The sequence below is a fragment of the Leptodactylus fuscus genome, chromosome 6 (genome assembly GCF_031893055.1).
Source record: "Leptodactylus fuscus isolate aLepFus1 chromosome 6, aLepFus1.hap2, whole genome shotgun sequence".
Lineage (NCBI taxonomy): Eukaryota > Metazoa > Chordata > Amphibia > Anura > Leptodactylidae > Leptodactylus > Leptodactylus fuscus.
The window spans coordinates 171,536,047-171,558,966 of record NC_134270.1 but is presented as its reverse complement, the minus strand read 5'-3'; the positions used below and the strand labels follow the sequence as shown (position 1 = coordinate 171,558,966).

The 22,920-nt window shown below is 45.6% G+C and overlaps 1 protein-coding gene across 1 annotated transcript; it reads right to left on the bottom strand.

Annotated features, from left to right (window-relative positions):
* Nucleotides 1–620: 620 nt before the first annotated feature.
* Nucleotides 621–22,617, bottom strand: LOC142209018 (sulfotransferase 2B1-like). Its single transcript, XM_075277953.1, has 6 exons — nucleotides 22,482–22,617; nucleotides 20,298–20,506; nucleotides 19,573–19,699; nucleotides 17,428–17,522; nucleotides 11,907–12,087; nucleotides 621–800 (listed from the first exon to the last, which is right to left on the bottom strand). Exons 1-6 carry the CDS (start codon nucleotides 22,615–22,617, stop codon nucleotides 682–684), a joined length of 867 nt encoding a protein of 288 aa, XP_075134054.1. The 3' UTR covers nucleotides 621–681.
* Between the last annotated feature and the right edge of the window lie 303 nt (nucleotides 22,618–22,920).

Genomic DNA, 22,920 nt, shown 5'->3' with positions numbered 1-22,920 from the left:
TTGCTCATCTCTAATCTTATGTTATATTATTAGTTTGTATTGTCTTGTTCATTGTGTTTGTCTATGTATATTCCTGGAGTCTTTCTTGTTCTCCGCACCTACTTCAGGTGTTACTTTCCTTCACCTCCCTATCTATGATTAAGGACTCGGTGTGAGTCAGAAACGCGTCAGGAAGTAGAGGACGCTCTGTATGGATGGCTTGTACTGCAGGGGTTTTATCCTTTTTCATAGAACAATAAAAAGATTTTTGGTCCGGGTTTTTATTTGTCTTTCATATGGAATGAAGGATGATACTTTGTTTGTGTACACACAGGCCGATACTTCATGGACATTATTGTGGAATTTGTCGCCATTCATGAATAACAAAAGATAAAAACAAAAGATAAAAACTCAATTTCTATTCATGTATCCGCTGTTTTATTCTGAAACATATTCAACATTTAATACAAATACAGACTAAACCATTTTCTAACATGGGACAAACCCCAGGACAATAGCAGAGCGGCCATCTGCCCTTTGGGGCTTTTTGGATATAATACATGTACTTTCCCATTGCGGCTCCCAGCCATAGTATTGTATTGGATGGTCAGTGACTGGAGGAATCTCTGACAACCCTTGGTAAGACATGTTGTTCTATCCATCAACCACTTCCTGAATGTAATACAAAATGAGGCCAGAACTTTAGGAAGATTGTTCCCAGAAAAAGCTCATATTGAAGTCCTTCATCTTCTCTTGGTAGATTTTATCAAAGTACTCGCTCTGTGCGACTGTAAAATGATTCTTCCAGTCTCCAGATATTCCTGTAAGGAACAAAATATGCAAAAATACATTATTGTGAATTCTATGTCTAGTTGTCTAGAGGGGGAGGGGAAGACCATCAAAATAATAATAATAATTCATTTTCTTACATTCTGAGAAAGTTTACAAGAGGTGTAATAGACAAAGAGTACATGGCTGATTATATATGCTCTAGATGTGCTGAACATCTGTGGAGAACATCACGTACACCTGTAGATATCCTCCACTTCAAATCTATGCTTAAAACATATAGTTCTGCCATTTACCTTGCCAAACAAGTCTATTTCACTGCTCTCATCTCTTCTCTCTCCTGAAACCCTGAAAGACTCTTTGAAACTTTTCACCCTTTATTCACATCCAAGGTGCAGGCGTCTGATAACTTATTTCCATGGCAAAGTTGATACGCTCTATCAGGAAATACCTGCCCAATCCCTGATGGCATTGATCCCCTCACCTACCATAGCACTGATCCGCTCACCTGCCATAGTACTCATCCCTTCACTTACCATAGTACTGATCCCCTCACCTACCATAGTACTTATCCCCCACTCATCTACCATAGTACTGATCCCCCTCACATACCATAGTACTGATCCCCACACCAACCATAGTACTGATCCCTTCACCTACCAAAGTACTGATCCCCTCACCTTCTATAGTAGTTATTTCCCCACACCCTCACCTATCTTGGTACTGATCCCGTCACCAACTGCACTTCAGACTGTCCATTCTCATCTTTTGAACCTGTTACAGAAGAGGAAGTCTCCCAGCTACTTTCTTCATCTCACCCTACAACCTGCAGTAGTGATCCCTTCCCCTCACACCTTCTCCAATCTGTCGCCTGCTGTCACGTCTTACCTTACTAAAATATTTAACCTCTCTTTCTCTTCTGGAATTTTCCCATCCTCTTTCAATCATACTGTCATAACCCTGCTATTGAAAAAACCCTCCCTGGACCCATCCTGTGCTGCTAACTATCGATCCATCTCTAACCTCCCCTCCATCTCTAAAATCTTGGAACACCTGGTCTATTCTCCGCTATCTCTCTGCTAGCTAACTCTCTTCTTGACCCCTTACAATCTGGTTTCCGCGCTCTGCACTCTGCTGAAACGGCTCTCACAAAAGTCTCCAATGATCTCCTGATGGCAAAATCCAATGGTGACTTCTCTCTTCTTATTCTTCTGGACCTCTCTGCAGCTTTTGACACTGTTGACCATCAACTCCTCCTCACTATGCTCCGCTCAGTCGGATTCAAGGACACTGCGCTCTCCTGTCTCTCCTTTTATCTCTCAGACTGCACTTTTAGTGTATCATTTGCGGGCTCTGTTTCCTCCCCTCTTTCCCTTGCTGTTGGGGTTCCTCAGGGCTCGGTCCTAGGCCCTCTGCTCTTTTCTCTCTACACAGCCCCCATTGGACAAACCATCAACAGATTTAGCTTCCGGTACTATCTTTATGCTGATGACACCCAATTATACACATCTTCCCGTGACATCACCCCTGCACTCATACAGAACACCAGTGACTGTCTCTCTGCTGTCTCAAATATCATGCCTTTGCTACTATTGTTTCCACCACCTAATAGATATGTGCCTGATATATCCATTGCAGTCTCCAGCCTTACTATAACTCCTAGGCAGCAGGCCCGCTGCCTCGGGGTTGTGTTTGACTCAGACCTTTCCTTCACCTCCCATATCCATTCACTCGTATGTTCATGTCCTCTCCACCTCAATACCATCTCCAGATTATGCCCTCTCCTTACCAGTGATACATTAAAGACACTTATTATCTCTCTGATTCATTCTCACCTTGACAACTGTAACTCCTTACTAATCGGTCTTCCGCTTACTAAACTCTCCCCTCTACAATCTATTCTGAATGCAGCGGCCAGGCTCATCTATCAGGCTAGACGGTGCAGCGATGTCTCCAGTCTGTGTTAGTGACCTTAGACTTACATCTTCTGTTACCAGAACCTCCCACGCTCGGAATACAAGACTTCTCCCGAGCTGCACCACTTCTCTGGAATGCTCTACCCCGGACAATCAGATTAACTCCCAATTTCCACAGCTTCAAGAGCAAACTAAAGACACCTGTTATCAGACAGGCCTATCACAATTCACAGAGTAAACCCTTTCATTCTGTAATTGGAAACCCTAAAATGAACCCTCCTCTGTTCCCGCTCCCACATTACCCCACACAATATGGTGCCGTTTCAGTCCCATTGTGTGAAATGACTTTCTTTGTAATGTATCTTTCTGTCTGTACTTGAGCCCTATGAATTGTGCAGCACTGCGGAACATGTTGGTGCTATATAAATAAAATGCATCATTATTATATAACGATTAGAGATGAGCGAACACTAAAATGTTCGAGGTTCGAAATTCGATTCGAACAGCCGCTCAATGTTCGTGTGTTCGAACGGGTTTCGAACCCCATTATAGTCTATGGGGAACAGATACTCGTTAAGGGGGAAACCCAAATCCGTGTCTGGAGGGTCACCAAGTCCACTATGACACCCCAGGAAATGATGCCAACACCTCTGGAATGACACTGGGACAGCAGGGGAAGCATGTCTGGGGGCATCTAACACACCAAAGACCCTCTATTACCCCAACATCACAGCCTAACAACTACACACTTTACACACTCAATACCACCTCTCTGACAGTAGGAAAACACCTTGAAACATGTGTATTTGGCACTTGCAGTGAGGAGAGCTTGTCACCAGCAGTGAATTTGGCCCTTGTAGTAAGTTGAGGTTGGCACCAACATTTGTTTTGAAAATCAGGGTGGATTGAGCCTCTAACCAGCAGAGTTTGGGCAAATTCATGGTGGAGGGAGCCTCTAAACACCCCAGTTTGGGCAAATTCATGGTGGAGGGAGCCTCTAAAAACCCCAGTTTGGACCAATTCATGGTGGAGGGAGCCTCTAACCAGCCCAGTTTGGACCAATTAATGGTGGAGGGAGCCTCTAACCAGCCCAGTTTGGACCAATTCATGGTGGAGGGAGCCTCTAAACAGCCAAGTTTTGGGAAATTCATGGTGGAGGGAGCCTCTAACCAGCCCAGTTTGGACCAATTAATGGTGGAGGGAGCCTCTAAAAAACCCAGTTTGGACCAATTCATGGTGGAGGGAGCCTCTAAACAGCCCAGTTTGGGCAAATTCATGGTGGAGGGAGCCTCTAACCAGCCCAGTTTGGACCAATTAATGGTGGAGGGAGCCTCTAAACAGCCCAGTTTGGGCAAATTCATGGTGGAGGGAGCCTCTAACCAGCCCAGTTTGTACCAATTCATGGTGGAGGGAGCCTCTAACCAGCCCAGTTTGGACCAATTAATGGTGGAGGGAGCCTCTAACCAGCCCAGTTTGGACCAATTCATGGTGGAGGGAGCCTCTAAACAGCCCAGTTTGGGCAAATTCATGGTGGAGGGAGCCTCTAAAAAACCCAGTTTGGACCAATTCATGGTGGAGGGAGCTTCTAACCAGCCCAGTTTGGACCAATTAATGGTGGAGGGAGCCTCTAACCAGCCCAGTTTGGACCAATTCATGGTGGAGGGAGCCTCTAACCAGCCCAGTTTGGACCAATTCATGGTGGAGGGAGCCTCTAAACAGCCCAGTTTGGGCAAATTCATGGTGGAGGGAGCCTCTAAAAAACCCAGTTTGGACCAATTCATGGTGGAGGGAGCCTCTAAACAGCCCAGTTTGGGCAAATTCATGGTGGAGGAAGCCTCTAACCAGCCCAGTTTGGACCAATTAATGGTGGAGGGAGCCTCTAAACAGCCCAGTTTGGGCAAATTCATGGTGGAGGGAGCCTCTAACCAGCCCAGTTTGGACCAATTCATGGTGGAGGGAGCCTCTAAACAGCCAAGTTTGGACCAATTCATGGTGGAGGGAGCCTCTAAAAAACCCAGTTTGGACCAATTCATGGTGGAGGGAGCCTCTAACCAGCAGAGTTGGTGGAAATCAGGGTGGAGGGAGCCTCTAACCAGCAGAGTTGGGGAAATCAGGGTGGAGGGAGCCTAGTATTAGCAGAATTGTGCAACGCTTATGGTGGATGAGTATGAGGATGCGGAGGAATTGGAGAGGTTGAGTACAGACATGGAGTTTCATGTTGGGGTGCTTTACACAGGTGGGCACAAAAATGACGGCTCTACCCAGTGGTGGTTCATTTTTATCAAAGTGAGCCGGTCGGCACTCTCAGCTGACAGACGGGTGCGCTTGTCAGTGATGATGCCACCGGCTGCACTGAACACCCTCTCAGATAGGACGCTGGCGGCAGGACAGGACAGCACCTCCAAGGCATATAGGGCAAGTTCAAGCCACAGGTCCAACTTCGACACCCAATACGTGTAGGGCGCAGAGGGGTCGGAGAGGACAGGGCTGTGGTCGGAAAGGTATTCCCGCAACATGCGCCTATACTTCTCACGCCTGGTGACACTAGGACCCTCCGTGGCGGCACTTTGGCGAGGGGGTGCCATCAAGGTGTCCCAGACCTTAGACAGTGTGCCCCTCGTTTGTGTGGACCGGTGAGAACTTGGTTGCCTACTGGAGGAACTGCCCTCCCTGCCGCCAACGTCACATGCTGGAAACATCTCCATCATATTCTGCACCAATTGCCTGTGGCAAGCATTGATGCGATTGGCCCTCCCCTCTACCGGAATAAAAGACGAGATGTTGTTTTTATACCGGGGGTCAAGGATAGCAAAGATCCAGTACTGGTTGTCCTCCATGATTTTGACAATACGCTTGTCGGTTGTAAAGCACCCCAACATGAACTCAGCCATGTCTGCCACAGTGTTAGTTGGCATGACTCCTCTGGCCCCACCGGAAAGTTCAATCTCCATTTCCTCCTCATCCTCCATGTCTACCCATCCGCGCTGCAACAATGGGACGATTCGAAGTTGCCCGGAAGCCTCCTGTATCACCATCACATCATCGGACAACTCTTCTTCCTCCTCCTCCTCCTCCTCCTCCTCCATTAAACGCAGTGAAGCGGACAGATGTGTGGACCTACTCTCCAGCTGTGACGGATCGGATGCTATCCCTAACTCCTCTGTGTGATCTGAGTTATCCCTGATGTCAATCAGGGATTCTCTCAGAACACACAAGAGCGGGATTGTAAGGCTCACCATCGCATCCTCAGAGCTCACCCTCCTTGTGGACTCCTCAAAGACCCGTAGGATGTCACAAAGGTCTCTCATCCATGGCCACTCATGGATGTGAAACTGAGGCAGCTGACTTTGTGGCACCCTAGGGTTTTGTAGCTGGTATTCCATCAAAGGTCTCTGCTGCTCAACCACTCTATTCAACATCTGAAACGTTGAGTTCCAGCGTGTGGGGACGTCGCACAAAAGCCGGTGTTGTGGCACATGCAGGCGTTGCTGGAGAGATTTTAAGCTAGCAGCGGCTACTGTCGACTTGCGAAAGTGGGCGCACATGCGCCGCACTTTCACCAGTAGCTCTGGAACATTGGGGTAGCTCTTTAGGAAACGTTGCACCACTAGGTTGAAGACGTGGGCCAGGCATGGAACATGTTGGAGTCCGGCAAGCTCCAGAGCTGCTACCAGGTTCCGGCCGTTATCACAAACGACCATGCCTGGGCCCAGGTGCAGCGGCTCAAACCATATTGCCGTCTCATCGAGGAGGGCATCCCTCACCTCGGAGGCAGTGTGCTGTCTGTCCCCCAAGCTGATCAGCTTCAGCACAGCCTGCTGACGTCTACCAACGCCAGTGCTGCAACGTTTCCAACTCGTAGCTGGGGTCAATCTAACAGCGGAGGAGGAGGCGGTGGCGGAGGAGGAGGCGGTGGCGGAGGAGGAGGCGGTAGAGGAGGAGGAGGAGGGGGGTGTTCTTCTCGTGTCCCTGCCAGGAATGTTAGGCGGGGAGACGAGGTACACCGGGCCAGTTTGGGAAGCAGTCCCAGCCTCAACTACATTCACCCAGTGTGCCGTCAGTGAAATGTAGCGTCCCTGTCCGCATGCACTTGTCCACGCGTCGGTGGTCAAGTGGACCTTTGTGCAAAGCGCGGAACTAAGGGCCCGCCTGATGTTGAGTGACACGTGCTGGTGCAAGGCGGGGACGGCACACCGGGAGAAGTAGTGACGGCTAGGGACGGCATAGCGAGGTGCCGCAGTTGCCATCAGGTCCAGGAAGGCGGGAGTTTCAACAAGCCGGAACGCCAACATCTCCTGGGCCAGCAGTTTAGCGATGTTGGCGTTCAAGGCTTGCGCGTGTGGGTGGTTAGCAGTGTATTTCTGCCGCCGCTCCAATGTCTGAGAGATGGTGGGTTGTTGTAAAGAAACGCCTGATGGTGCCTTTGATGGTGCAGGAGAAGGAGATAAGACAGGACCAGGGGAGGATGAGGTAGAAGTCAACAAAGTGGCGGAGGCAGATGAAGTGGTGTCCTGGCTCGTCCTCTGGAGTGCATCGCCAGCACAGTCAGCAGTGGCAGTGGCAGAGGCAGTGGCAGAGGCAGTGGCAGTGGCGTGAACGGCAGGCGGCCTTTGTCCTGCCGTTGCTGCCTGCCACTGATTCCAGTGCTTGGATTCCAAATGACGGCGCATTGAAGTGGTGGACAGGTTGCTCTTCTCAGAGCCCCTAATCAATTTCGAGAGGCAAATTGTGCAGACAACACTATATCTGTCCTCGGCGCATTCCTTGAAAAAACTCCACACCTTCGAGAAACGTGCCCTCGAGGTGGGAGTTTTTCGGGGCTGGGTACGAACTGGAACATCTTGGGAGATTCCGGGTGTGGCCTGGCTTCGCCTAAGCTGCTGACCTCTGCCTCTGCCTCTAGCTACCCTTTTTGGTGCTGCACCTGCCTCAACATCCACACTACTTTCCCCGCTTGACATCCCCCCTGTCCAGGTCGGGTCAGTGTCCTCATCATCCACCACTTCCTCTTCCAACTCCTGTCTCATCTCCTCCTCCCGCACAATGCGCCGGTCAACTGGATGCCCTGACGGCAACTGCGTCACATCATCGTCGATGAGGGTGGGTTGCTGGTCATCCACCACCAAATCGAACGGAGATGGAGGAGACTCTAGTGTTTGAGCATCTGGACACAGATGCTCCTCTGTTAGGTTCGTGGAATCGTGACGTGGAGAGGCAGGTTGAGGGACAATGAAAGGAGCGGAGAACAGCTCTGGGGAGCAGGGACAGTTTGGGTTATTGTTCTGTAAAGCTTCGGAATTTTGGGAGGAAGGAAGACAAGACTGTTGGGTAATAGGAGGAGAGGAGGCAGAGTCTGACTGGCTGCTGGACAATGTGCTGTAAGCGTTCTCTGACAGCCATTGCAAGACCTGTTCCTGGTTCTCGGGCCTACTAAGGTTTGTACCCTGCAGTTTAGTTAATGTGGCAAGCAACCCTGGCACTGTGGAGTGGCGCAATGCTTGCTGCCCCACAGGAGTAGGCACGGGACGCCCTGTGGCTTCACTGCTACCTTGCTCCCCAGAACCATTCCCCCGACCTCGCCCACGGCCTCGTCCACGTCCCTTTCCGGGAGCCTTGCGCATTTTGAATTCCTAGTTAGAAATTGGCACTGTATACCAGTAGTAAAAATTGTGGGTGCACGTAACCCCAATATATTCTTTGAATTACCAGTCAGAAACTGGCACTATATGGCAGTAGCAAGAAATGAGGGTATTTATAACCCCAATATATTCTTTGAATTCCCAGTCAGACAATGGCACTGTATACCAGTAGTAAAAATTGTGGGTGCACGTAACCCCAATATATTCTTTGAATTACCAGTCAGACACTGGCACTATATGGCAGTAGCAAGAAATGAGGGTATTTGTATTCCCAATATACTCTTTGAATTCCCAGTCAGACAATGGCACTGTATACCAGTAGTAAAAATTGTGGGTGCACGTAACCCCAATATATTCTTTGAATTACCAGTCAGACACTGGCACTATATGGCAGTAGCAAGAAATGAGGGTATTTGTATTCCCAATATACTCTTTGAATTCCCAGTCAGACAATGGCACTGTATACCAGTAGTAAAAATTGTGGGTGCACGTAACCCCAATATATTCTTTGAATTACCAGTCAGAAACTGGCACTATATGGCAGTAGCAAGAAATGAGGGTATTTATAACCCCAATATATTCTTTGAATTCCCAGTCAGACAATGGCACTGTATACCAGTAGTAAAAATTGTGGGTGCACGTAACCCCAATATATTCTTTGAATTCCCAGTCAGACAATGGCACTGTATACCAGTAGTAAAAATTGTGGGTGCACGTAACCCCAATATATTCTTTGAATTCCCAGTCAGAAACTGGCACTATATGGCAGTAGCAAGAAATGAGGGTATTTGTATTCCCAATATACTCTTTGAATTCCCAGTCAGACAATGGCACTGTATACCAGTAGTAAAAATTGTGGGTGCACGTAACCCCAATATATTCTTTGAATTCCCAGTCAGAAACTGGCACTATATGGCAGTAGCAAGAAATGAGGGTATTTATAACCCCAATATATTCTTTGAATTCCCAGTCAGACAATGGCACTGTATACCAGTAGTAAAAATTGTGGGTGCACGTAACCCCAATATATTCTTTGAATTACCAGTCAGAAACTGGCACTATATGGCAGTAGCAAGAAATGAGGGTATTTATAACCCCAATATATTCTTTGAATTCCCAGTCAGACAATGGCACTGTATACCAGTAGTAAAAATTGTGGGTGCACGTAACCCCAATATATTCTTTGAATTCCCAGTCAGACAATGGCACTGTATACCAGTAGTAAAAATTGTGGGTGCACGTAACCCCAATATATTCTTTGAATTACCAGTCAGAAACTGGCACTATATGGCAGTAGCAAGAAATGAGGGTATTTGTATTCCCAATATACTCTTTGAATTCCCAGTCAGACAATGGCACTGTATACCAGTAGTAAAAATTGTGGGTGCACGTAACCCCAATATATTCTTTGAATTACCAGTCAGACACTGGCACTATATGGCAGTAGCAAGAAATGAGGGTATTTGTATTCCCAATATACTCTTTGAATTCCCAGTCAGACAATGGCACTGTATACCAGTAGTAAAAATTGTGGGTGCACGTAACCCCAATATATTCTTTGAATTCCCAGTCAGACAATGGCACTGTATACCAGTAGTAAAAATTGTGGGTGCACGTAACCCCAATATATTCTTTGAATTCCCAGTCAGAAACTGGCACTATATGGCAGTAGCAAGAAATGAGGGTATTTATAACCCCAATATATTCTTTGAATTCCCAGTCAGACAATGGCACTGTATACCAGTAGTAAAAATTGTGGGTGCACGTAACCCCAATATATTCTTTGAATTCCCAGTCAGAAACTGGCACTATATGGCAGTAGCAAGAAATGAGGGTATTTATAACCCCAATATATTCTTTGAATTCCCAGTCAGACAATGGCACTGTATACCAGTAGTAAAAATTGTGGGTGCACGTAACCCCAATATATTCTTTGAATTACCAGTCAGAAACTGGCACTATATGGCAGTAGCAAGAAATGAGGGTATTTATAACCCCAATATATTCTTTGAATTCCCAGTCAGACAATGGCACTGTATACCAGTAGTAAAAATTGTGGGTGCACGTAACCCCAATATATTCTTTGAATTCCCAGTCAGACAATGGCACTGTATACCAGTAGTAAAAATTGTGGGTGCACGTAACCCCAATATATTCTTTGAATTACCAGTCAGAAACTGGCACTATATGGCAGTAGCAAGAAATGAGGGTATTTGTATTCCCAATATACTCTTTGAATTCCCAGTCAGACAATGGCACTGTATACCAGTAGTAAAAATTGTGGGTGCACGTAACCCCAATATATTCTTTGAATTACCAGTCAGACACTGGCACTATATGGCAGTAGCAAGAAATGAGGGTATTTGTATTCCCAATATACTCTTTGAATTCCCAGTCAGACAATGGCACTGTATACCAGTAGTAAAAATTGTGGGTGCACGTAACCCCAATATATTCTTTGAATTCCCAGTCAGACACTGGCACTATATGGCAGTAGCAAGAAATGAGGGTATTTGTATTCCCAATATATTCTTTGAATTCCCAGTCAGACAATGGCACTGTATACCAGTAGTAAAAATTGTGGGTGTATATAGCCCCAATTCTATTGCTAGGGGACTTGCAGGGTATTTCTGGGGTGAAGGTGGGGGGGCACACCGTTGGAACGGGTATCGGGGTATATATCGGGTATACGGGAATACACTGACAGTGTATTCCATTCAGGATCCTGGGAAAGCTGGGTTGCGGCGATTGAGCCCGTCAGTGCCACGTTACACTGACAAGCTTCTCCCTGGAATTTAGCTCTTATAAGAGCTGTTGGTTGTCTTCTCCTTCCTATCCTAGCCTGTCCCTGCCTACCCAGAATCTAAGCCCTAGCTAGCTGGACGGAAACCTCCGTCCTCGGTGAATTGCAAGCTCAGAATGACGCGAACCTGGGCGGCGCTGTTCTTTTAAATTAGAGGTCACATGTTTTCGGCAGCCAATGGGTTTTGCCTACTTTTTTCAACGTCACCGGTGTCGTAGTTCCTGTCCCACCTCCCCTGCGCTGTTATTGGAGCAAAAAAGGCGCCAGGGAAGGTGGGAGGGGAATCGAGTAATGGCGCACTTTACCACGCGGTGTTCGATTCGATTCGAACATGCCGAACAGCCTAATATCCGATCGAACATGAGTTCGATAGAACACTGTTCGCTCATCTCTAATAACGATCTGCTGCTAAAGTTATCTGATAGTGATGGCTTCGATTACCTTTATACGCTGACCTTCTAGCACTGTTTAAAGATGTCTGCAGCCTTGTAAACCTGAGAGCAACCCGTAATACAGTGGAGTCCTTCCAATCGATTTGGTCTTCATGGGATACCTATTGTATATTACATGTCTCTAGGGATCTACACTAGCCCCCTCCTATGTGATATCTCTTGATTTTTCATGTTCTGTTTCTTGTCCATTCACTTGCCACATTACTGTTAACTAATTTCTACTTTTGGTATTCTGAGCCTCACAGACAATATTTCTGTTTGTGTTTACGATTTTCTTGAAAACCTTAATAAAAATTGCAGCTTAAAAAAATAAAAATAAGAATAATACCTTTACGCATGAAGGTGCCTTTAGATTGGTCCATTACATCAGATGGCAGTTGAGTCCAATTTGACATTGGGTTATCTTTCATGGATTTGAAGGTTGAATGTTCAACAACCGAGTCAATCTGGGCGTCATCCAACTCCTGCCCCAAAAATTTACAGATTCTTATCACACCGCCACGGAGATCCTGAAAAAAAAAGAGATGTATGTAGATGTATATATAAGGTACTAGAGGGAGGACCCGGCTTCGCACGGGTATATTACATTTTATGTTTGTGTAGTGGCCCCATAAGAATTGTCCAGTTTTGCACTGGTGTATTTTGTATGTGCTTTGTGTGTATGTCCATAAGCGTCATGTGATTATGTGTATCTCATTTTGAATGTCAGTGAAAAACCTGTGATCAGTTGTTATGGAAACCTGGAGTAAAGCTGTATCTAATCCTTCCCCGTGTAGTACTGTGTTTAGATGCAAGTATCCAATCCTTGTTGGTGTGGTACTTTGTGCAGATGCACATATCTAATCCTCCCCGTGTGGTATTGTGTGAAGAGGCGCGTATCTAATCCTCCAGTAAGTGAAATTGTGTGCAGACGCGCGTATCTAATGACTCTGGTGTGTGGTACTGTGTGCAGATGCGCATATCTAATACTCTGGCGGGCGGTACTGTGTGCAGATGCGCGTATCTAATCCTCCCCCATGTGGAACTGTGTGCTGAGACGCGTATCTAATTCTCTGGCATGTGGTACTGTGTGCCGAGGCCTGTATCTAATCCTCCAAAGTGTGGTACTGTGTTCAGATGCACGTATCTAATCCTCCCCTGTGTGGTTTGTGTGAAGAGGCGTGTATCTAATCCTATGGCGTGTGGAACTGTGTGTAGATGCGCGTATCTAATCCTACAGCATGTGGTACTGTATGCAGACGTGTGTATCTAATCCTATGGCATGTACAACTGTGTGAAGATGCGTGTATTTATTCCTCTGGCATGTGAATCTGTAAGAAGACGCACGTATCTAATCCTACGGCATGTGGTTCTGTGTGCAGACCTGCTTATCTAATCCTCTGGTGTGTGGAACTGTGTGCAGATGCACATATCCAATCCTCTGGCATGTGGTATTGTGTGCAGACGCATGTATCCAATCCCCCGGCGTAAGGTACTGTGTGCAGACGCACATATCTAATCCTCCGGCGTGTGAAACTGTGTGCAGATGCACGTATCTAATACTACGGCATGTGGTACAGTGTGCAGATGTGCGTTTCTAATCCTCCGGCATATGGAACTGTGTGCAGATGTGCATATCCAATCCTCTGGCGTGTGGTACTGTGTGCAGATGCGCATATCTAATCCTTCCCTGTGTGATACTGTGTGTAGAAACGCGTATCTAATCCTCTGGCGGTGGTACTATGTAAAGACATGCGTATCTAATCCTCCAGCGTGTTGAACTGTGTGCAGATGTGTGTATCTAATCCTCCCCCGTGTGGTACTTAGAGCAAACACACGTATCTAATCCTTCAGCGTGTGTAACTGTGTGCAGACGCGCACATCTAACCCTCGGTCGTGCGGTACTGTGTGCAGATGGACGTATCTAATCCTCCCCTGTGTGGTATTGTGTGAAGATGCGCGTATCTAATCCTACGGCATGTGGAACTGTGTGTAGACGTGGATATCTAATCCTACGGCATGTGGTACTGTGTGCAGACGCGCGTTTCTAATCCTACGGAATTTGGTACTGTGTGCAGACGCGCTTATCTAATCCTCTGGCGTGTGGTACTGTGTGCAGATGCGCGTATTTAATCCTCCCCTGTGTGGTATTGTATGAAGAGGCGCGTATCTAATCCTACGGCATGTGGTACTGTGTGCAGACGCGTGTATCTAATCCTATGGAGTGTAAAACTGTGTTAAGACACGTGTATCTAATCCTCCCCTGTGTGGTATTGTGTGAAGAGGCGCATATCTAATCCTACGGCATGTGGAACTGTGTATAGACGCACGTATCTAATCCTATGGCATGTGGTACTGTGTGTAAACGCACGTATCTAATCCTCCCCCGTGTGGTACTGTGTGCAGACGCACATATCTAATCCTCCCCGTGTGATACTGTGTGCTGAGACGCCTATCTAATTCTCTGGCATGTGGTACTGTGTGCAGAGGCATGTATCTAATCCTTCAAAGTGTGAAACTGTGTGCACACACACGTATCTAATCCTCTCCTGTGTGGTATTGTGTGAAGAGGCGTGTATCTAATCCTTCGGCGTGTGGAACTATGTGTAGACGCGCGTATCTAATCCTACTGCATGTGGTACTGTGTGCAGACGCATGTATCTAATCCTATGGCGTGTACAACTGTGTGCACACGCGCGTATCTAATCCTCTTGAGTGTGGAACTGTGTGTAGACGCGTGTATCTAATCCTATGGCATGTGGTACTCTGTGCAGACGTGTGTATCTAATCCTATGGCGTGTACAAATGTGTGCAGACGCACGTATGTAATCCTCTGGAGTGTGGAACTGTGTGTAGACGCGCGTATCTAATCCTACGGCATGTGGTACTGTGTGCAGACACGCGTATCTAATCCTACGGCATGTGGTACTGTGTGTAGATGCGCGTATCTAATTCTACAGCATGTGGTACTGTGTGCAGACACACTGTCAGGATACGGAGTCGCCGCAGTCTCCTTGGGAGACGTGTTAGGAGTTCTATTGGGTGTGCTTAGGTCATTAAGGGTTAATCTTCTCCTTGCCTTCAGTCTCCATGTCATTAGCCATCAGGTGTGTTCTCTGCTGCTATTTAAACCCCACCCAGGCATGGATCCTTGCCAGCCATTCACTTTGGGTTTCCTGGTCCCCCTGCTCAGTCTGTTTCCCTGTCTGTTTGTATTCGGTCTGTTCCTTGGTTATATACCCGGTTTGTAATTTTGGCTATCCCTTGTCTTTTGATTCGGTACCTTTATTATATCTCCTGGCTTGACCTCTTGCTCGTCTGACCTCGCCTTCTCTTCTGTGTCTTGCTGGGACTTGTGGTTCTCCCTGGTTCCATGCTGTTTAGTCTTTTGTTTTGCATTGCAGTTACACTGTGCTTTTTGTTTAGGTGTGACCCCGTGACTCCAGTCCCTAGGACTTTCAGGGCCTCCTCTCCCCTTATCCTAGCCGCCGGGATAGAAGCGTAAGGAGTCGTGGTAGGCGCACTTCAATTAGGAAGTGCATTGGTCTGCCTCATCTCACATACTACAGCATAGTCATAGCCGCAGGGCCTGCGACCCCTTTTGTCATTAGTTGCACAGTGTTGCTTTCCCAGCTGTGTCACTTTGCACTGCCTGACCCTGACTCCAATCCTTACACACACGTATCTAATCCTACGGCATGTGGTACTGTGTGTAGACGCGCGTATCTAATCCTCCCCAGTGTGGTACTGTGTGCAGACGCGCGTATCTAATCCTCCCCCGTGTGATACTGTGTGCTATCTAATTCTCTAGCTTGTGGTACTGTGTGCAGAGGCATGTATCTAATCCTCCAAAGTGTGATACTGTGTGCACACACACGTATCTAATCCTCCCCTGTGTGGTATTGTGTGAAGAGGCACGTATCTAATCCTTCGGCGTGTGGAACTATGTGTAGACACGCGTATCTAATCCTACTGCATGTGGTACTGTGTGCAGACGCGTGTATCTAATCCTATGGCATGTACAACTGTGTGCAGACGCGCGTATCTAATCCTCTGGAGTGTAGAACTGTGTGTAGTCGCGCGTATCTAATCCTACGGCACGTGGTACTGTGTGCAGACGCGTATCTAATCCTACGGCATGTGGTACTGTGTGTAGACGCGCGTATCTAATCCTACGGCATGTGGTACTGTGTGCAGATGTGTATATCTAATCCTATGTCATGTACAACTGTGTGAAAACACTTGTATCTAATCCTCCCCTGTGTGGTATTGTGTGAAGAGACGTGTATCTAATCCTACGGCATGTGGAACTGTGTGTAGACACGCATATCCAATCCCCCGGCATGTGGTACTGTGTGCAGACGCGCATATCTAATCCTTTGGAGTGTGGAACTGTGTGTAGACGCGTGTATCTAATCCTAAGGCATGTGGTACTCTGTGCAGACGTGTGTATCTAATTCTATGGTGTGTACAAATGTGTGCAGACGCACATATGAAATCCTTCAGTGTGTGGAACTGTGTGCAGAAGTGAGTATTTAATCCTCTGGTGTGTGGTACTGTGTGTAGACGCACGTATCTAATCCTACGGCATGTGGTACTGTGTGCAGACGCGTGTATCTAATCCTATGGCGTGTACAACTGTGTGAAGACACGTGTATCTAATCCTCCCCTGTGTGGTATTGTGTGAAGAGGCGTGTATCTAATCCTACGATGTGTGGAACTGTGTGTAGACGCGCGTATCCAATCCCCCGGCATGTGGTACTGTTTGCAGACGCACGTATCTATTCCTATGGCATGTGGTACTGTGTGTAGACGCGTGTATCTAATCCTACGGCATGTGGTACTCTGTGCAGATGCGTGTATCTAATCCTATAGCATGTACAAATGTGTGCAGACGCGCGTATCTAATCCTCTGTAGTGTGGACCTGTGTGTAGAAGCCTGTATATAATCCTTCGGCATGTGGAACCGTGTGCAGAAGTGCGTATTTAATCCTCTGGTGTGTGGGACTGTGTGCAGACCCATGTATCTAATCCTTTGGCGTGTGATACTGTGTGCTGATCTGTGTATCTAATCCTCTGATGCGTGTATCTCAGTTTGGATATCAGTGTTGGGTTGTGTATGTGGAGTGACCGTGTGTATTGCAGTTGGAATATGAGTGAAAGTCTTGCAGGTTTGTATTGGCTAAGGGGGGGAGGCACTGTGTTTGGAATGCTGTATCTCAGCAACGGTACGTCCGAGCGAGTTGGAGTCTCATCTTAAACCTTCCCGGATATCTGAAGTATCTCCGTACCAAATTTGGTGAAGATCGGTCCAGTCGTTTGGTTCGCATTAGAGAACAGACAGACAGACGGACAGACAGACAGACAGACAAGAATTCATTTTTATAATATAGAGATAACTCACATCACAGTACTAGCCCGTGAGACAAGTCAGTCAGATACAACATGGCATCTTATAGAGATCTTATATTCAGGCAACTGTAATAGTAACCAGTGAGCCCACTTCTGAATGGTGGATGTATGAGCAGAAGGTCAACAGTGTTTTGGAGCCTACATCCTTATGTTGTATCTTTTATTGGTGAGATCTTGATTTCTAAGACACCTCTACAATATTGGTATGAATGATTGGTGGACACACATAGGGGTTCCCACTGAGGACAATGCACAGAGGTGAAGTCCCTGACCTCAACTCAACACTTTCAAGGATGAAAACTTGTACTTTGACATCTGATCCATCTACTGCTCATCTAGTTTTTCTGTGTCTACCTTCAGACTGAGGCCCCATGTTGCGGAGATGCAGCATTTTTCAGAATGCAGTACATAGAGACCCAACCCGCTCTTCATGCCGCCCTGTACTGCAGTATTATTACCTGGATAAGCTCCTCGTAGGTGATAAAGAAGAATCTTTCGTCATCTTTCATTTGCATCCAGCCTTTTACATGGTCAAACCAAGACCCGAACAGAGCTGAAAGACAAAAGTCCAGATTACTTAAAAGGGAATAAAGAAACAAAGTAGTTTTTCCTGTATAATCTACATAGATTATAGGATTTTACAAGAATACCCAAAGGGTCAACATAAGGACTCTATAAAGATACAGGGAGAGATGGGTTATAATGTCCCAGAAATTGTTACAGCTCATGTCTTGTCTCTAATGTCAAATGAGAATCATGAGGTCAAAGGAACTGCCCAAGGAGCTCAGAGACAGAATTGGCAAGGCACAGACCTGGCCAAGTTTACAAAAGAATTTCTGCGGCACTTAAGGTTCCTGAGAGCACAGTGGCCTCCATAATCCTTAAATGTAAGACGTTTGGGATGACCAGAACTCTTCGTAGACCTGTCCAGCCATACTGAGCAATCGTGGGAGAAGAGCTTTAGTGAGAGTGGTAAAGAAGAACCCAGAGATCACTGTGGCTGAGCTCCAGAGATGCAATAGGGAGATGGGAGAAGTTTCCACAAAGTCAACTATCACTCCATCACTCCCCCAGTCGGGGCTTTATGGCAGAGAGACCCTAAGGAAGCCTCTCCTCAGTGCAAGACATATGAAAGCCCGCATAGAGTTTGCAAAAAAAAAAAAAAAAAAAAAAATGAAGGAATCCCAGACTATGAGAAATAAAATTCTCTGGTCTGATTAGATGAAGATTGAACTTTTTGGCATTAATTCAAAGCTGTATGTGTGGAGAAAACCGGGCACTGCTCATCACCTGCCCAATACAATCCCAAAAGTGAAGTATGGTGGTAACAGCATCATGCTATGGGGCAGGATGACTGGTTACAATTGAACGAAAGATGAATACAGCCAAGTACAAAGGTTTCCTGGAAGAAAACCTCTCCCAGAGTGCTCTGGATCTCAGGTTCACCTTCCAACAAGACAATGACCCTACACACAGCTAAAATAACAAAGAAGCGGCTTCAGAGCCCAGCCAGAGCCCTGACCTAAAACCAATTAAACATCTCTGTAGAGACCTGAAAATGGCTGTCCACCAACGTTCACCATCCAACCTGATGGAACTGGAGAGGATCTACAAGGAATACTGACAGAGGATCCCCAAATCCAGATGGGAAAAAACTTGTTGCATCATTCCCAAGAAGACTAATGGCTGTACTAGCTCAAAAGGGGCAAATACTCAATACTGAGCAAAGGGGCTGAATACTTATGACTATGCAATATTTCATTTTTTTTTAATTTGCAAAAATATCTACATTTCGGGGGGGGGGGGGGGGTTCTGTCAAGATGGGGCTGAGTGCACATTAATGAGAACTATTTTGATTTTAGCAAATGGCTGCAATGAAAAAAAGAGTGAAAAATATAAAGGGATCTGAATACTTTCCATACCCATTGTAAGTTAGTTAACAATCCCCAGAGTGGGAGGAGGTAAAAAGCTTGGAACATCCATTGCCAAACATTGCCTGTAAAGTTGTCCTATGTTGACCTCTCTATGGGGGTTCCACATCAGATGGTAGAAGCTGGTGCAGTGGATGAGGAGTACATGCAGGCTGCCTATATTCAAGCAATAGTTGTGCTGCTGAAACTTCCCAAAACTACCTCTCTATGGTGGACAAGTCTGCTCTGCTGCTATATCTTGAATAGGAGTTTCCTGCATACTCTCCTGGACCACCATATCAGCTTCTGATGTCTAGCAGCTGCCGAAACGGCCAATCTCTTTGGGGTCCAGCTGTAATTCTGATCTAGTTGGTTGACTTCTTTGTGGCATGTCATGCAGAAATTACAAATCTGCCATTGTAATAACATATTTATGCGTTTTCAATGGCCGCCTCAATTCATGGGATTTACCAGACAAAATACATAGTTAGATAGTTATATAGTTGATGAGGTTGGATAAAGACATGAGTCCATCAAGTCCAACCTATAACCCTACAATCCCTACAGTGAAGAGTTGATAATTTAATTTATTGTCATTTCAGAAACAGAGAACAATTCTCTCCTCTAACTAATACGTCATCACATAAAAAAGTACTTTTTCTTATTGTACACTCTGTTAATGAAATATCTCACCTTTCCCCTGTATAAAGTCTTCTATGAAATTCTGGAAATTTTCAGTAGGTGTGAAGATCTTGAGAACACTGGCAAAATGAAACAAAGATACAATGACGTCTCTTGGGTTTCGCATTGTGTAAATAATCTGGAAAAAAAACAATAGTCAATAAGATAAGAATGTGTTATTGATACCATGTTTATTGGGCAAGAAAAAAAAAAAAAAAAAACTTTTTACAGTCAGAACAAAGTGGATGTGACTCTAGCAAATCCCATTCCCTCTTTGTGGTAAAAACCATGCTGCGGCCACACGATGATTTCCAAAACCAGTTTTGGAAATCGCAGCACGGCAATTATACCTACGGACACGCAGGCGGTTTCTCCATAGAAACAATTGAAACATAAAGTTCACAGAGGAAACCTCTGAGAACTTTCTGTGTAAAGCACTGCAGGAAGAACCACAATGCGATGCCATCATGGCTTTTCCCACAGCGCCTTTTGGGAGGCCTTGAATCTGACTCAACTTTGTTCTACTTCTCTTACTCCTAAGATTCTCTAGCTGAATTTTAAGTGTTGCTGCAGTCAGCGCTGTGTATTGCTGAAGAAAATGGAGTCATTGCTTTGGATCATGCAGTGATAAATAACACATCCACTCCATACTTCCACCATCACTGAAATGCATTGCATTGCATAACTCATAATTCAGGGATCTGTTCTCAGTAAGCAGGGGGTTATGTTTTACTTACTTTTGCTTTAGATTTGAAATAAGATTTAGCAAAAACGTGGTGTGGTAGGTGGGAAGCGATTATTCTTGGAGGCTCCAATTTGTCGATGAATTCTTGAGATCCAACTGTTTCGTACCATGGTGATCTGATGTAGATGGGCAAAGCATTGGTTTTTGCAAAATCTCCCTTTTCTTTAATTAAATTCAGGATTTCTATCATCCAGTTAGTACCTAGAAGAAGAGATTACATCAAGACATTTTATACATGCAGGAATTTGGATGGAATACTCTCTATATATATTCCTTCAAGATTTGCAGAGTTCATCGAAAACTATTCAGATAAATATTTCATCTGTCACAGGAGCAGATTAAGATTATCATGGACCCTGGTGGACTGTAGGGATTATTGCACACACTTATACATTAATTACATACATTCATATATAGTATGCACACTCCACATTTACCAGAAGCATATAATAGTGGGGATGTGTCGAGGATGTTTGGTTCCAGGTAATAGCCATTCTACTCTTGGCTTGAGTACTTAGATACAATGACCAACAGTTTAGCTCTTACTAAATTATATTCTAGCTATTGGTTATGGGAGAACTGCTTCCTTCCGAGCTGTGTTCAACCAGAATATTCCAATGGTGTTTGGTTTTCAATAAAACCAAAGCAATGGAGATTCATCACAGATGAACTATCATTCTTATACTACTAGGAAGCACAGGTGGGAGCTGGGCCTCAATAACAGTCTACAAAAGGGTGTTAAAGGAGTTTTCCCATCTCAAGGATCCTATCTATACTGGTAGTTTGTGTAAATTGAAGCCTTTTTCTAAATATATTGCTTTAAAAATTCTGCTTTGTTTGCCTGGTATGTGAATTTATTCCTCCGCTTGTTTACACAGTGTTGCTATAACCATGGACCTGGCAGATAGGACAAGTGACATCACTTACTCAGTGCCAACAGGACAATCTGTTCAGATAATTGAACTTTGCTGATAAATTCAAGTCTGTTATCTCTCTAAGTAAACACACAGATAAGACGGAGTCCATTCTGTACGAGAATCTGCATATTATTTGACCTGCAGAAGTGTGGTTTGTCCCGTTCAGTAGAAGGATGGGGGGGGGGGAGAAGTACAGGGACATGAGAAGCAGACACTGCATACAGACTAGCTGAGAGACTGAGATGGGAGAACTCCTTTAAAAAAGACCTTTCACCTCCTGGAGCACATGTGGTTTAATACACCGCTAGGAAGCCAACAGTGTGCTGAATTCAGCACACTGTTATCTTTCATGTTCAGTGCCCCCAGTGAAAAGCTATCAGTGTCAATACCATAGCTCTTCACTGTCAGAAGGGCATTTCTGACAGTCAATCAGGAACGCCCTTCATCATAGTAGCATCTATTGTGCTGTACTGTGAGAGGGGGCATTGCTTACCATCCAGTGTTGACGTTGAGCGGTGAGGAACGTCCCATCCCTCCAGTACTCATCTATGGATGAGTACTATCAGGAGGGGGGGAGGTATTCCTCACGGCTCTCACAGTACAGCACTATAGACGCTACTGTGAGGAGGGCGTTCCTGACTGACTGTCAGAAATGCCCTTCTGACAGTGAAGAACTATGGTACCGGCATCAATAGCTCTTCACCGGGGGCACAGAACATACAAGCCAATTCACTGCACTGTCGGTATATAAAACCGCATGTGCCCCAGGAGATGAAAGATCCTCTTCAAGTCCTCAGTCCTGGACAGTTCCTGAGGGATAGAGGAGGAGCCAGGTTTTGTCCTAAGTCCCTGAAAACTGGTGAGAGTCCAGTGTGAACTGCTGCCTCTGTTTTTGCCTTTTATGTTGACCGTGTGGCTGAAGCAAGCCTCATGTACAGTTAGGGTTTCTTTGTATAGTGAGCAGCTCAGACGAGCAGGACTTGTGTTATTGTTTTTTCCTGAAGTTAAGGCCTGTTTATTTTCCACCAGTTTTTGCGAATAAACATACAGGCTAAAACCTATTTACACCTGTTTTTTTGTGTCTGTCTCTGACTGTCTGGGTCCCCTGCAGCTACCACTGTCCCAATTCCCCCACACTATCTATAAATTTCAGTGTTTTTAACCACTGATGTCTCAGAATATTTTTCTAGGTGATATAACAGCAGAGATACAGCAAGACCAAAGTTGCCATGAGACATGAACTAATATAGTCTACTTACCTGATTTGGGATAGGTTACAATGTAAATGTCATCATCAAATACTTCAAATTCATTTTCTGCTTGCTTGATAGACTCTTCTGTATGTAACCCTCTGGCAAATCTGACTCCTTTGTACTCAAAATGGTCAAAAGACATTTTATCTGAAATAGAACAAATTGAACATAATCAAGAAATGTCCTAATAGATCCCCATCTTAGTTTTTATATTATTTTCCCACTTTTCCATTGAGTTCATGACTAGGTTTGAGCAATCTGGATCGGGAAAGATCGGATCCGGATCGGCGATCGAGCAAATTTCATGATCAGGATGGGCTGGAAAATGATTGTAAATTGGATTTTAAAATTGATCCTGAAATTTCAAGATCATCTCAACCCTATTCATGACCACAGCCTCCCGAAAGTAGACATGTATGTTCTGCTTTGCTACCAAATGTTTAGT

Coding starts and splice junctions, on each gene's coding strand:
- LOC142209018 (XM_075277953.1), bottom strand. CDS start 22,617: ATGTCTTTTGACCATTTTGAGTACAAAGGAGTCAGATTTGCCAGAGGG. Junction 17,523..19,572: donor AGACTTTATACAGGGGAAAG/GTGAGATATTTC, acceptor TTTGTCTTTCAG/CTCTGTTCGGGTCTTGGTTT. Junction 801..11,906: donor AGGCACCTTCATGCGTAAAG/GTATTATTCTTA, acceptor TGTTCCTTACAG/GAATATCTGGAGACTGGAAG.